At 42.5% G+C, this 15,555-nt stretch overlaps 1 protein-coding gene across 1 annotated transcript in view; it reads left to right on the top strand.

Moving 5' to 3' along the window:
* The window catches only part of LOC136708758 (golgin subfamily A member 6-like protein 22), a 117,230-nt gene that overhangs the window by 94,876 nt on the left and 6,799 nt on the right, over positions 1–15,555 (top strand). Inside the window, exons 23-24 of the mRNA XM_066683533.1 lie at positions 104–217; positions 14,203–14,349. Of these exons, the coding sequence (XP_066539630.1) occupies positions 104–217; positions 14,203–14,349 (261 nt within the window). The remainder of the gene's footprint in view (positions 1–103; positions 218–14,202; positions 14,350–15,555) is intronic.

Raw genomic sequence — 15,555 nt, forward strand, 5'->3', positions numbered from 1 at the left:
CTGAAGAGAGCTGCGAGGATATGAAAGACCTTTATTTGTTGCTTCTTGCTGGGCTGACCTCCTGTGGTCTTACTCTCATGTCTGTGTGTCCATATATCTTCAGATGAGCCAGCAGGACGTCTTGGTGTATAAGCTGAGAGAGGAGCTGGAGCAAGAACGTGGCCACTATGAAGATCAGCTGCATATTAGAAACCAACCTAACAGTGAGACTGTGCTGGTGAGTACCTTGACACCAGGACTGCATTGATTAGTAGATGGAGTTGTTGACAAACACATTGTTTGCGTAACCCCGAGGTGTCGCCGATCACCCCAGTGTGATCAAATCTTGTGACTGTTTCAAGACGAGACATGACAAAGCAAAGTCACGCTGAGCACTGCTGTCAATTTCAGTTGAAAGCACAGGCTGTGTGCTTAGTGTTCATTTTTGTTTTATGTGGATAGACAAAGTAGAAACGGAGTTATCATATTTGAAATGTTATTAGTCTAATCATGCTCTCACATGAGTAAAAAAGTGCAAAATCGAATGGGACAGGCACTGGATTCATGTTAAAATCTTTTTTTCTTAATGACGTATGCCTTATAAAGATAAATTGGGAATCTACATACTCTGCAGACGGTAACGAGAGAGAGAACGAGCGTAAAGGAGAGAGATGGCTGAAAGAAATTATGCGCTAATCCATAGTGAACATAGGTCATGGCAAAACCAGAAGTATACAGAAGTTGCCAAAATTACTCAAGACTCCAAAGGGTTAAAGCAATGCTAGGTAGTATTGTTACCTTAAAATTGCAGCTTCAGAATTATTGTGATGCTTCACTGTCCTCTATTAGTGAGAACAGAGCCTCGTTGCTAATCCAGGCTCATCACTGCAGAAACTGCACTCTGTAACTTCTGGAGGTGGGCAGGAAACCACCTGACACAGGTTGCCAAGTAGCATCATATTTAACACTGCAGCTTCTAATATTTACAGTTACTTGTAGCGGATACTGACACAAAATAAACGGACAAATTAGTTAAACTGACGTTACATGTGCTGTTCGGTCATAGTGGTGATGGAGCAACAGCTAAAATGGAGGCTGACATTGGTTTTATACTAACTAGACTTTCGTAAATGTGGCAGTAACAGTCAGGCCAACATACAAGCCACTGTCAAACTTGCTGATGACTTACAGCCTGTTTTTCCTCATCCATAAAAAAATATCCATAGGGAATGCTGTTAGTGATGTGTCACACAGCTCCAAATCCCCCACAGAGGTCCGAGCGGGTCAGCAGAGGTCAAGCCAATCAGACAGAAAAACAGGCCTTGGCTTCATCGTTTATTCAGTCCATACTCTGCGGCTGGTGTGTGAGGATGGTCGAGCGCTCGCCTGGCTGTGGAGGATTCGAGGTTTGTTTGTTTATGTGCGCTGGAGCAGAAGTGTTAGGGGATTCCTCGGACCCCTCTAGTGCGCTGCATGAGGGCCGCTCCAGTCAAACTCCAGACCTCTGCTAAACGCTGAGCCGGACCCCTCTTCGCCAGCAGCTGAGAAACAGAATGATTACACATGCCGCGGAGAGCACACACACACACACACACACACACACACACACACGTTTGTTTGCTCACTGCCCATCAGGATTAGAGTTTGATGATTTTGACCAGTGCTAGTTTTATTGATGGACTTTGCCTGTTACTGGGCACATGTTTGTGTTGTATTGACGAGACTAGTTTTTGCTGTTGCCTGACAGAAGCCAGTGAGCTCACACAAATCCTAGAGTAAAATTGTAATAATGCACCTGAATGCTAAGGTGCATTCTCATTACTGAAATATTGTGATGGGTCTTGAAATTTCTACTTTTCTTTATCCAGGTATCTGCCCTTAGACTTTTTGGTGTTGCACTTATTATATGTTTATTTTATATTCCTAACCTTCTAGGTATCAGCACTTACTCCTTTATCTAGTGTATCTTAGTTTAAGGGTATTGTGTGTATAGGTAGATACATGATAATATAAGAAAGGAAATCACAGCATAACCATAGCATGCATATTGAAAGAGCATGTTTTAGTCTGAAATAAGGAGGGCAGTGTTTAGCACAGCCCAGCTGTAGTAGTCTGTAGAAGCTGCTGATTGAGCTTGTCTGTTTTTCCACTGCTTTTTGCAGGAAATGTAATGTTTTGTCCATAATGGCAAGAAACGTATTAAGAGTCTGTCATACTGTGATAAACCCCAGAGAGTCTAGCTTGACTTTTAAGACAGAGCCAGCTTTCCTGATCAGTCCGTTTTGTTCAGAGCACTTTTGCTGATACCGTTGCCCCAGGACAATACTAGCACTAGCAACAACAGACTGGTGGAATGTACATAAGGCTTTATGTTTTTCTGTCTCTGATTATATATTAATTAATTCCTTCATTGTCTGTGACGCTTATCCAGATCAGGATTGAAATGCATCCGGAGCCTATCCGGAATGATTGGGCACAACGTGGGAACATACCCTAGAGGGGGCGCCAGCTTTTCACAGGGCGACACACATTCACGCAATCACACCTATGGACACTTTTGAGTAGCCAGTTCACCTACCAACATGTGTATTTCGACAGTAGTAGGAAACCCATATAGACACAGGGAGAACTCCTCACAAACAGTCACCCAGAGTGAGGCTCAAACTCACAACCCCAGGACCCAAGAGCTGTGTGACAGCGCCACTGCCTGTTGCGCCACTGTGCCGCCCTCTAATTATAATCATACACAAGACAAGATGTAACATATCCTATGCCAATCCATTAGAGCTTCACATAGGGCCCACCCCACTTTCTTCCACATCAGTCACATCATTTCTGTTGTTCCAATCCTACAGCTACACCCTAACCAGCTACCCTTAACATCTACGGTCCATCACGAGTACTCAAACCACCCACTGCATCACTAGCTCTTCACAGGGGTCATCAGGTAGGCAGCTCCCCTTGTCAGTGCGTTGCTGAATTAAGCCCACGACACCTCTAGAAGGCTTAACTGTGAAGTCTGGCGTCCCAGACCCACCCCCCTCCAAGCTATCTTTTACAGTCCTACCTTACCCTTAAGTATCAACAACTGTAAATCCACACTGGCCTCCCTGGTGACTTAAGCTGTACCTAGCCACACTGGCACCGTTAATGCATGCTCAATGCCACCAGTTCCGTGTGATTTTTACATGCTACATCACCAACCACCACAACAGCATCTCTACAGTGCATTTCCCCAACTAGTCTGTTTTCTCTGATTATATATTGATATTATTAAGGCAAATTGAGAAAGTTTCACACTAGCAGAAATAGAGGTTCGGTATTCCATATACATCCCAAAAAGTATTTTATACATTTTAGTGCTCTGAAAGCAAATTATTATCCATCTAACATCTCCTTTTGTAATTAAAGTCATGTATTTATTTAATGCATATTATAATACCTATTGTATAGTCTTTGAAAATACCAGAAGTATTTTGTAGCCATTGTTATGTACATAATGAATATGCTCTCAGCACATAAACGTAGTTTGTTGGTCAGTCAGTTGCAGTTTATTGGTCAAATTATTCACATTTTTAAACATACATTATGGGTAGTGTGAAGATAATTACATTAGCATTACACTGTATTAGAAATATCACTTAATCAACATTGTATCGTACAGCCCTGTGCATAGATCTTACTGCTGAATTATTTTTAATGGCAGTGAGTGTGAGATGGCCGCAACAGTAATGGCTGCTCTCTTTGTTCTTCGGGGTGGGTGTTTCTATGGGACATTAGCTCTTCTCTTTCTACTTCAGCCAGTGAAGATGGTACTGACCTGCCGATGGATTATTATAGCTGCAGAAATGGTCAAGCTTGATGAATCCAAAGGAAATTGGCTTTGAAATGGCCTCATCTGCTCAGGTCAAAGCCATTACTTGATATATCTTATAAGTGGATTTTGAGTGTGGCTAAATTATTTTAGAATTACCTCTGCTGGATAGACATTTGGCCGCCTGTCTATTGTGAGGCAGAATCAAAATGAAAGCCATTTCTCAGTAATTGTAGCAGTGATATTTTAATTATCAGGATGCATTAGCATGCATTTGGTGGTGGTAACACATTGTGTTTTGTCTGCATAGTTGAAAGTATCAATATCTTTGTTTTCTTGAGGACTGCTTATGGCAAAGCAGAGATTTTGGTTTATAATGGATCTTGGAATTAAACAGGCTGTTGGTGCTGCTGCACATTTTAGCATATGCTTTAAAATCAGTATTTTCTATCTTGTAAAGGACAAATTACATTTTTTGTCCACTGTGTTAAATTCCAGAAATAATCATGGTGTTTAAAAGGTAATGTTCATGATTTAAAAAAATAAATAAATACATTTTATAATAATAAAATAATAATAATTCCTCACTATTTGCTGCTCTCCAATAGGTTTGTGTGCTGAAAACAGGTCTGATGTGTTTACAAAGGCCAAGTGTCAGAAAACGTTAAAAAATAATAATAATAAATAATAAAAAAAAACAAAGGCTCTCAGTCTGATGTGCTAGGCTTTCTCTCTTTGTGCTCATGGCAGAGAAAAAGCATCTGGAGTTGTTTAGACGGCTAAGAGACCTCAAACATTGATAATCATGAAAACAATGAGGATTGCTCTGTTCCTGGGTAACATTGGCTTATTTTTGCTTTCAGAATTCTTAAGGTGGGAGTGACTCTATATTTGGGACATCACTAACTGCATGAATGTAAACTCAGACCAAATAAACTTGAGTTACAAACCAGTTTCTGTGGTAATTCAAACAGCGAATTAAAACTTACAGACAAGTTTAACTTCCACCACTTACAAAGCTATAGCCGTTTTTTCCTCAAACATAGCGTTCCACCTTGAAAGACGTGGAGATACTGAACATAAACAAACGAGAGTATAGCAGTTCCACACGACTGTCAACGACTCTGTAAAATGTTCTTTAGTGTGTAGAGCTTTCTTTATTTTCACAGTGCAAGGCTAAAAACTCAGACTGTGACCGAGTGTACTAAACTGCTGTAGGCTGAATAGCTGTTTACAAAATTAAAGAATTGAAAACACACTCTTTTTGCTGCCCTGTTTGATATATGGACAGTATAGGCTGGATTTGTTTTGCAAATCTAGCAGTGTTTACACTCTGTATCAAACTATTTCATTAAAGAAAACATGTTTTTCTCTGGTACGAGCCCTTTAAAGCAGGTGTGCTTAGAATGAAATAAATGCCTTTTCCTCTGTACACAGAGCACAGGGATCTGTACCTAAACAAACACCAAAAAAGGAGTTCAGTTTGACAGGGAGAACTTTGTGGCCTTGGAATTAATGAATTATGGAACGAATGCAAATTTGTAAACAAACAGAAGCCTTTTTGAAACATTTTGTCTCTTACTCATTCTGCAAGCAGCGCTCTTGGATAATGTGTTTGCTAAAAGTTTTATGCGTTATTAAAACTCATACATGTTGTCCTTGTTACTGGGGACATTAATATTCAGTTTCTGATTCGTTGAGTTAATTATATCAAGGTGTTGCTCTAGACATCAAATCAATATCAATTCCAGATTCAGTATGGGATAAAAACGTTGCCACTCATTCAGGAAGCAAACTTTGGCTTTTGTGTCTCGCTCAGTGGAAAATGGCGGATGAAAAAGAGGCGCAGTTGCATGCGAGATTGCTTTGTTCATACCTGCTTTAAAGGAGGATAAAATAGGCCCCAGCTCCATCATCTTTGCCTTGTTTTGTCCTACAGTGGCCCCCTGCTGTTTCTACAACACTGAGCAGTCCTGCCACACACACACACACACACACAGAGCTCATTATCCCCCCTCCAGGGCTCTGAATGAGGTGTCCAGGCGAGAGAAGCTAAGGGGAAAGGCTTCTTAGACTTTGTGGGTTTATTTTTTTTTTTATTTTTTTTTTTTTTTGTGTGTGTGTGTGTGTGTGGACAGAGTGGTCCGCACACTTCAGGAAAAGTGTAGTAGTCTAAGGCTGAAGCCAGAAGAGACCCATATCTGAGCTAGTTGCTCACCTTAAAGGCTTTGGTATAAAAATCATATTGACACATTAAAAACGGCCTGATCGAGATTTTTTAGAGACTTTAAAGGCAGCGGGGGTAGCCATGGCAATGTAAACAACACCACAGCCGCAGGTGGTAGGCTTTCTTTCATTTTTCAAACTTTTATTTTTCTCTTAGATATTGGACTTTGAATCTATGTGAAATATCGAATTAGAGCTCTGACGGCCAGCAAGTCAAAGCCTACTGCGTTTGTTTTTTCTTCTCATGTGGATGGTGAGATTTTCAAAACGCTGTCGGTGTACAGAATTTTTTCAGAAACAGATGAAATACATGGTTTTTAAAAATACCCAGATACATGTGGATGAGGTTTCAGGCATTGACACGGTGCTTATTAGGAAAGTATAATCTTCTCGTACGTGTCAGTGAGTATGTGCCATAGCTCCTACTCAGAAACTGTAGAAACCGTATATTCTTAACTGATCAAATACAAAGGACATTGATGTTTAAAACTATGTTTTTAATCATGTTTAACACTACAGCCAAGCATCCAGCAAGAGCTGTGCTTCTACAGTAATCACTCCACACAAACCTCATTTAGCTGTGTTCTCTATGATTGCTAATCATTGTCTGATGACCATCTAGCGGAGACGTGTTTCCACCCGTGGTATCACTCTAATTGGGATGATTTTGAATCATCAGGTTTAAACAATCATCTCTCAGTGGCTAGACTAGACTTCTCACAGAATGACCTTCCACTTCAAAAATGCCTTCTAAGTCAGACAATGTCTGCTACAGCCATTCCGGCTCCCCTGACTGTATTTCAACATGACAACACAGAAATGACTAACTGCTGTGATTGGATTCAGATGTCTGTAAGATTTCTTTTATTACTACCTTGTGTAGTACTTTTCTTTCTATCATAGTTACACAATGCCTGCCAAAAAGTGCAGTTGTTTCCCAGGCTTTAGTGTAATGCGTTAAACGCCGTCTTTCCTCTCTCTGACAATGCTACGATCCAGTTTAAACCTGAAATATAATGCTTTTTGTGTAACTCTTAAACACAAATTTTAGGTTGGGATTTGTCCCATGAACTTGTTTCTCCCTGTTTAGACTTTGCATTATTCTTTTCCGGATTAATATATAAAACTTACTATCTTGCTACATTTATTAGACTTTTGTTTGTTTGTTTGTTTGTTTGTTTGTTTTTAAGAAATTAACTATGGTGATAGAATACAGACATTTAAGTACACCTCTGAAAGCTATGCTGCCCAGAAGTCTGTGAACACCTCTTTAGCACAGGGTCACATACACCACTCCAACCCCACCCAGTGGCATTCAGTGGTGCTCCATCACTCCAGAGAATGCAGTTCCTTTAAATAAACCTCCAGTTGTCCTGTTAGGTTTATTTAAATATAGTGCCATATTTCACATCAGACAACTCAGAAAGGCTCACATTCCAATGAATTGGTTGTGTCACAAACAAATAAATAAAATCTAGTTTTCAAATCCAGACTTTGGATTCAGATTCAAGGCCAGGATTTTAAAATGGCCGGCCAGTGTGACTATGCCTGACGAGTCGGGTTCTGTAACAGCTATTATTATTAGTGCCATACGTTCATCCTTCCTTCCTGCCAAATCAACACATACAATATTATTAAATATGCACTGATATGTTATTAAAATGATCCAAGACACATGCTATCATTATTTGGAGGGGAAAAAAAACCCAAAACACATAATTTTAGTCACTACTGCTATTGCTTTATTGCCCAAGCCTTCTGTGAGTGTGTTGATAGGAGGTTGGAAGCAGAGCTGAGGGAACTGCTCATTCCTCTGATGAAGGTGCCGTAAGACTGAACACCTTTTATCTCCTCCTCTGTCTCCTCCTCTTCACCCCTGACCTCCACACACTCCTACACACGTTCACACTCACATTCAATCTCACTTCCTCAGCTTCATTTAAAGGTCTGCAACACTTTTTCTGAACTCGAAGGTCATGGCTCAAGTAAGTGAACGTAGCATCTTGTCCTTTTCTCTGCCCAGGTCTATGGGTCAAGTTCTCGATAAAATATTCTCCAGCTTTTTTTTTTCCTCCGACATTTTGAGCCTCTGGATCCGGCACCACAGTGAAACTCGTGTACAGAAATCAATCTCTGCCAGTTTGGTCTGTGCCAGCGTGTGCTATTAGCAGAGCAGATCCAAACTGAAGGGTATTTTAGCCAGTGAAAAGGCCTGATTTTACATGGTGCTCATATTAGTTATACTGCTTTTAAATGGTACTCTTAGTTGTATTGTACTGGAAAGAAAATACGGTTTAAAAAGTTCACCTTCCATCTTCGAATGGTCTTTACCAATTTTGAAGTGTGCCCACATGTATTTTTTCATTGTTGTTTTTGTTGCAGCCTTGCTCTTCACTACCCAGTGAACTACACGCAAGGAAATACTTTCAGTAAACAAGGCTGATGCTAAAACTTGCACAGAGACCCATTAGCTGGTGTAATCTTCCATTCCAGTGTTTCTTGTGAACACAGGGCAGTTAATACGGAGTTTATCCCTCTGTGCTGCCGTAAACGCCTCCACTCTTCTGAGAAGTCTTTAGATGAGTTGTTGGAATATTACTGTGAGGATGAGATAGCATTCATTTGCAAAGTCAGGTTATGATGTTGGATGATTAGTTCTGGTTCACAAGTGCCACTCCAACTCATCCTAAAGGTACCGGATGGTACTCCATCTCTCCAGAGAACATAGGTCCATAAGCCCAGTGCTGGGAGACACGATACCCCTCCAGCTCCTACTTGGCATGGGACTCAATGACCTTTGACTCGTGTCTATGTATACACAATACTTCGCAAACAGAATGTGCTTATTTGGGGGTATTATAAAGGGACCGTGCATGCTAGCTTTCATACATGGTACTAAAAGCAGTCTGGGCATTGTTAAAGTGAGCAGGTATTGTTGAAAAGCCCCTACTCTTAGCTCTTCCCTCATGAGGCTTTGAATTCGTTCACAAATTTCAAACTCTATTTCCTAATGGCTCTATACTCCGTATTCATCCCATATATATCCCTATACAGCTGTCTCCAGACTTTGAGGCCATGCTCGTAGTCATATCATTTGGATATGAAAGTCTGCACTATGTGTCTGCCATTGACCAACCCCTGTGTAACAGGACAAACAGGATAGGACTCAGGATGGAGCGTGATATGTGCTCTGGGCATCCTTCAGCAATCACAAATCAGCTTTTACTATAGTCTGTTTACCGCACTGGCCTGATTGAAAACACTCATCTGGTCTGATTGAAAAAGGCCACACATATCAAAGAGGCCGGGCCTGTGTGCTAGACTGATTGCCTCCGCCATGGAGAGCACTCGGCAGCGGCCGGTTATGAAGGGCAAGCTGGACTTTGTGTAGGGGCCACTTAATTACTTTCCCCCCAGCACGGGTCCGAGGCGTCCCTCCATCCTCTGTCGCCACACGAGCTATCATTCATCAGAAGAGTGCCGTTATTAAGGCATTAGAAGACTCATTGTGGCTGCTTGGAAAATTGTTGCTGCTACCGGTGCAATTAAAGAGTCCATTAGTATTATTAATAAGGAATCACGTGTGCACCGGTGGACAGCAGTTTAATATGTGGCCGTGCCACTATTATGATGAGACCAATACACACTCATACACACAGTGGGATGGGCCAAGGCTCCATCAGTTTCTACCTGTCAAACCCATGTATTTAATCCCAGGCCTTGCAGAGATAAATAGACCTATTTATCATCCAGCAGGCATTTAATTAACAAAAATAATGAACATTTAATGGCATCTTTAGCAATATATGTCTGCATTTCCGTTATTACAGTGATTAAAGCAGCTTGTTGGATGAGGCATGCGTTTACATTTGACCTAGGCTCTCCTATATTGTCTCAGTTTAAATGATTAGGAAATGAGTCTCTGTGTTAATACCTACAGTGTGTTGCCCACAAATGGCTCCCTACTCACTGTTCCCTACATTACTCACTATATAGTGCACCATTATAGGGAAATTTATTCGTATTGGCTGGGGCACAGTTTTGGACGCAGCACTAAACTTTTCATAGCTTGCCCTTCAAAAATGAGCCAGAGACCAATGCTGCATCCAGGTCAGATATAGTCTCAAAATAAATTTGTTGCTGTTCTATAGGCTTGTTTCGAGTTTTGAGCATCTCTGTGGTAATGAGTGTAGGTAAGGAGTGTAGCATCTCTGATAATGAGTGTAGGAACAAGGAGGTGGCTTTAATGTTATGACCGATCTGTAAATTGCATGGACTGGAAGGTGAAGGTACATGTGGAAACGTTGGTTTTCCATGATAAGGGCCCTTTAACAAACAGTACATTGTGCAGCTCTGCCTCATATCCATCTGCTGTCTCTTTCCCCTGATCTCACCAATGTCTGTCGGCTGTACTCGGATTATAAAACTGCAACAGCCAGCACCTTGCGTGTGTTAGCTCCCATTCTTTTCCCCGTAACCCTGCCATCCCTGCTGGCTAATCCTTGATCGCTGGGTACCGAAATATGACACATCCTACAAGAGGCATGCTTTATTTCAGCATTTCCATGGTTGTCTATGATATATCCCCCTCTCTACCATTTGCATCAGCCCTTATTGTAATCTGATTTAAAGGAATAGACACAAATCGCTTTGAGAAGTTTGTATAAACGTGTGTTTATGTGTGTGTGTGTGCGTGTGTGTGTGTATTTAGGGGGTTTCCAGATTACATGACAGCTAGCACTGTATTGTACATCCAATTCCCATAACACACCCGAGGCTTTAGCCTACAGAAAGTCACTGATAGGCACCGATGATGTGTGCGTGTGTATTACTCTGAGGCTAAGAGTAAAGAGTCATCTCAAAGTTCTTAACTTTCCAGAGCTTTCCAGCAGCATTCAGCTCAGAGCCAATGCCAATGTGCTTAGCAGAGGCCATGTTAAAAGAGCCTGTCATCTTCCAGCACCGTCTGCTTTGTGGGGCAAGCGTAAGCCTCCCTCTGAGTGATGCTCTAATAGTCCTACCATTAAGATGCAAGCAAACAGAGTGGCGGCTCTCCACCTTATCTTCCGCCCCAGTTTCCCAGCACAGATGCACCTTTAAAAACATTTAAACGCACAATGGAAACAATAATGGCATGTGGTTGAAGTCAACCTGAAATTATAATGGACATTTTTGAACACTGTTAGTTCATGTTCACAATTCATCGTGCTTGTTTCTCTGTATTGATTTTTCTCCCTATCTACCCGCGCCACAGGTCACCATTCCCAACATCAAGGGCTTGGGCTAGAGGGATATAAAGACCCCAGCACTGGGCAGTGGAGCAGTGAAACGGTGTTCTCCGGAGCTCCATCCAATACACTCGAGATGATTTGGATTGGCATTTGTGGTGCAAAGCCAAACATCCAGCATCAGCACCCCACGGTGCTAATGTGAATATGGTGGACTGCAATCAAATCCTCACAGCAATGGGCAAAATTCAGAAGGGCCGGAGCTGTTACTGCGGCAAAGGGAGACAAACTGCTTGTTTAAGTCCTTGATTTCACAAGAATCATTATGTGTAAGCCATGTTTTCCTAGGCAGCCGTTCCAAGTGGAGTTTGTGATGATGCCTGTGTGGATATATGTGTGATTGATTGTGCCTCGGAGACTCTATACAGTGTGACTACAGAGCGGAGAAACACAGCGATGAACAGATCGATTGATTACTGTGTGTGTGGAAGAGAAATGAGAGGAAATCTCATTAGAATGTGGCCACAGAGGCATGTGTCTCTCTCTAGATCTCAGCAGGGGGTCAGGGAAACATGGCGTGTGTGTGTGTGTGTGTGTGTTGTGTGTGTGTCTAACATGATGGCCGTTCTGTAATAAACGACATGTATAAACAAAACGCCAAGGCCTCCTCCCCCTACATCTATGACATGTAGAAGACAGGCTTCTCTAGAGCTTTCTGTAATACACTCTGCATGTGGTTATAATTGAAACATCGGAGCCAACCGTGTGTGTGTGTGTGTGTGTGTGTTTGTTGATGCATCTCTTCCTCATAATCGCCTCTCTTTAATCTCTCACTGTTTGGTTGTTCTGTGTGTGTGTTTCTGTAGTGGTGCCCACAGAAGTCCAGTTATTGCTTTTGTTTATTAACAGGAATGGATTTGGGGGGCTTGTAGCCGTGTGGGGGTTTGGGGGGGGGTGGCATTTTGTTGCAGCAGTAGAATAAGCTGTCAGACATTGGTGCAGGTGAGTGTATGATGAGGGACGCTGGCAGGACGTGAGCAGTCAGCCTAGATTACTAACCCTGCCTTTATTAAATATCTCTGTATGGAGGAAAGAGCACAGTGAGAGGAGGGCATGCACATCATTATTAACACACACACAACACCCCACTCCCCACCCCCTGCACAAAGCCCACTTAACAAAAAAAAAAAAAAAAGTCTGTTATTATGTTATCATGCCAGGGAATTTGGCATGCACTGAGTAGCAGGCTCTGAGTCATTGTCTCTCTGTAGTTCTCCTCAGTCAGGATTAGTATTACATGGGCAGGGCAGGTCATTACAGGATTAACTGTGATTTTAGTTGTCATTTTGTGTTTGGACTTTTATATTTTTTGGTCTGTTATCTTTGCTTTATGCAAAGGTTTCGTCAAATGTGAGCGAGTCTTTGTACAACTGCTATAAAATCAGAACGTAACGTCTATGAGTAGCAAATGGCGAATCCTCGTTTCTGAAAGTACGCTTAGAATTTGAGCCAAAAAAATTTCAGAAATTCATTCAGAAAATGAAGGAAAAACATAGGAACATAGGGCTGGCCCTGAATATTCAGCTATTCTTTTATTTCTTCGTTAGGTAGGTATTCAGATTTTGATTTTGATTTTTTATTTGTTTATTTTTTAATACATGTGGCTATCAATAAATGCAACACTCCACTCCATCCATATTCTCATCACAAAAAGCCTAAATTAGCCTGCTACAACAATAAGACGTGGCGAAAGCTACAGTTCATTTAGTCAGAGTTATATCTCAAATTAGAACACCTCCTTGAAGCTTTACTGCCCTTAGTGGCACCATATATGCATGAGTTAGCGAGTGAGTTAGTGAGAGGAGCTGTGCTGGGAGTATGTTCAAACATTCGCCAAATAGTATGGCCGAAGTTCAGAATCCCTAAAAAATCGTATTCGGAACCACCCTAAAAAACACCTCTATGTTGATGCTGATGTCCAAAACCAAGACACCCCATATAATCTTAACACTATTTCAGAACAGAGTGTTGGCCTTCACTTTGTATATACTTCACTTTTGGCATTTGCAGAGTTGTAGAAACCTAATAGCCCATGTGCTACTGTTCTCACTCAGGAGCAGCTTGTTTGATTTACCTTGCATTCTGGTTTTTTGCACCCTACGTTCAGCCTGACGCTCACCTGATACCACTTTGTTGACCTTAACATCAGTCCTTACACTGTCACATATTGCCCACATACACATACCTAAGTTACTCCACCCCCATTAGGAGAAACTATCTAAATGTTAAGCAGTCTCCCGCCTCCTGAAGAGGCCCGTGTGCCACTGCTTGGAGAAATTAGGCCCGCGGTGCTTTTGTCAAGCACCCATTGTTCGGCCTGACGTACATGGAAACAAAGGAACGATGTGCAATTTGGGCCTAATCATAACATCTGTACTTCTCCCCTATTTACATTTTCCCTATCAAGGCCAAGGAGAAATGTTAATTTTAGATGAGTCTTTTTATGACTGGTAATTACTGTCATTAAGAACGCCCCAGAGGGTCCAGGGGAGCGCTGACTGAAATGCAGTTTGACGTGTTCTATAATTAATGCTGAATTAATGCCTTACTTAGACGAAACGAAGGTCCTTAACAGTTCTGAGAGGCGGCCGGGTTGCGTGGCTGTTGTGTTACACCTGAGACACACACTCATACGCACACACATACAGTATAAAGGCAAACAGCAGAGCAGGCCCCACACTAAGTGGTGTATTGTGGTGGCAGTGTGAGAAATGCTAGTTGTTTTTCCAGGTTAGTTTGTTTTTCCTTTGCTAAACTGAGTGTAACTGCTTGGCAGGTTTTTTTTTTCTGCATCGCTGTGATCAAACCCGAACTATATTGCTTACAGAAACAAGTATATTATTCTTGTTTTCTCCAAAATGTGAACGTCAAGCCTTCTTTTTTGCTGTTTCATAGGTGAGAAGGTATGAGGAGAGGGTTTCAGAGCGGAACCAGCAGCTACAAGGCCAAAGAGAGGGTCAGCAGAATCCAGACGACAATCTACTCTTGCTGAAGAGGGAGCATGCAGCCCTGCAGTACAAATATGACCAGAGTCTACATGAGGTCTGAGCACAACACACCCAACTAGGGCTGTGCGATTTTTCGTTTTTGCATTGTCATTGCGATTGTGCGCCTACACAATAGTTACATTGCAAGGAGAGAGAGAGAGAGGGTACACCACGTGATTAACTGTGTAAACACACAGTTCTGAAGCTGCAGTGTTAAAAAGCTAAGACCACACATGTTTTCTAATTAAACAGTTGTATACAGCTTAATTTACAACTTTTTTGCTGCCTGACACAAAAGGCAAATTTGCACCGTTCTCATTCTCCATGAAAGAGCAGACTATATCTGCTCAGTATCATTTATTTTACTGCATCCGTGAATACGGATGCCACAGGGTGACACACACCCTCACACATTCACTCACACATTCACAACTACAGACACTTTTTGAGTCGCCAATCCACCTACCAATGTGTGTTTTTGGACTTTGGGAGGAAACTGGAGCACCCGGAGAAAATCCATGCGGACACAGGGAGAACACACCACACTCCTCACAGACAGTCACCAGGAGGAAACCCACACGGACACAGGGAGAACACACCACACTCCTCACAGACAGTCACCCGGAGGAAACCCACATGGAAACAGGGAGAACACACTACACTCCTCACAGACAGTCACCCGGAGGAAACCCACGCGGACACAGGGAGAACACACCACACTCCTCACAGACAGTCACCCGGAGGAAACCCACGCGGACACAGGGAGAACACACCACACTCCTCACAGACAGTCACCCGGAGGAAACCCACGCGGACACAGGGAGAACACACCACACTCCTCACAGACAGTCACCTGGAGGAAACCCACACAGACACAGGGAGAACACACCACACTCCTCACAGACAGTCACCTGGAGGAAACCCATACAGACACAGGGAGAACACACCACACTCCTCACAGACAGTCACCCGAAGGAAACCCACGCGGACACAGGGAGAACACACCACACTCCTCACAGACAGTCACCTGGAGGAAACCCACACAGACACAGGGAGAACACACCACACTTCTCACAGACAGTCACCCGGAGGAACCCCCGCGCGGACACTGGGAGAACACACCACACTCCTCACAGACAGTCACCCAGAGGAAACCCACGCGGACACAGGGAGAACACACCACACTCCTCACATACAGTCACCCGGAGGAAACCCACGCGTACACAGGCAGAACACACCACACTCCTCACAGACAGTCAAC

This window comes from Hoplias malabaricus, chromosome 1 (assembly GCF_029633855.1).
Source record: "Hoplias malabaricus isolate fHopMal1 chromosome 1, fHopMal1.hap1, whole genome shotgun sequence".
Taxonomy (NCBI): Eukaryota; Metazoa; Chordata; class Actinopteri; order Characiformes; family Erythrinidae; genus Hoplias; species Hoplias malabaricus.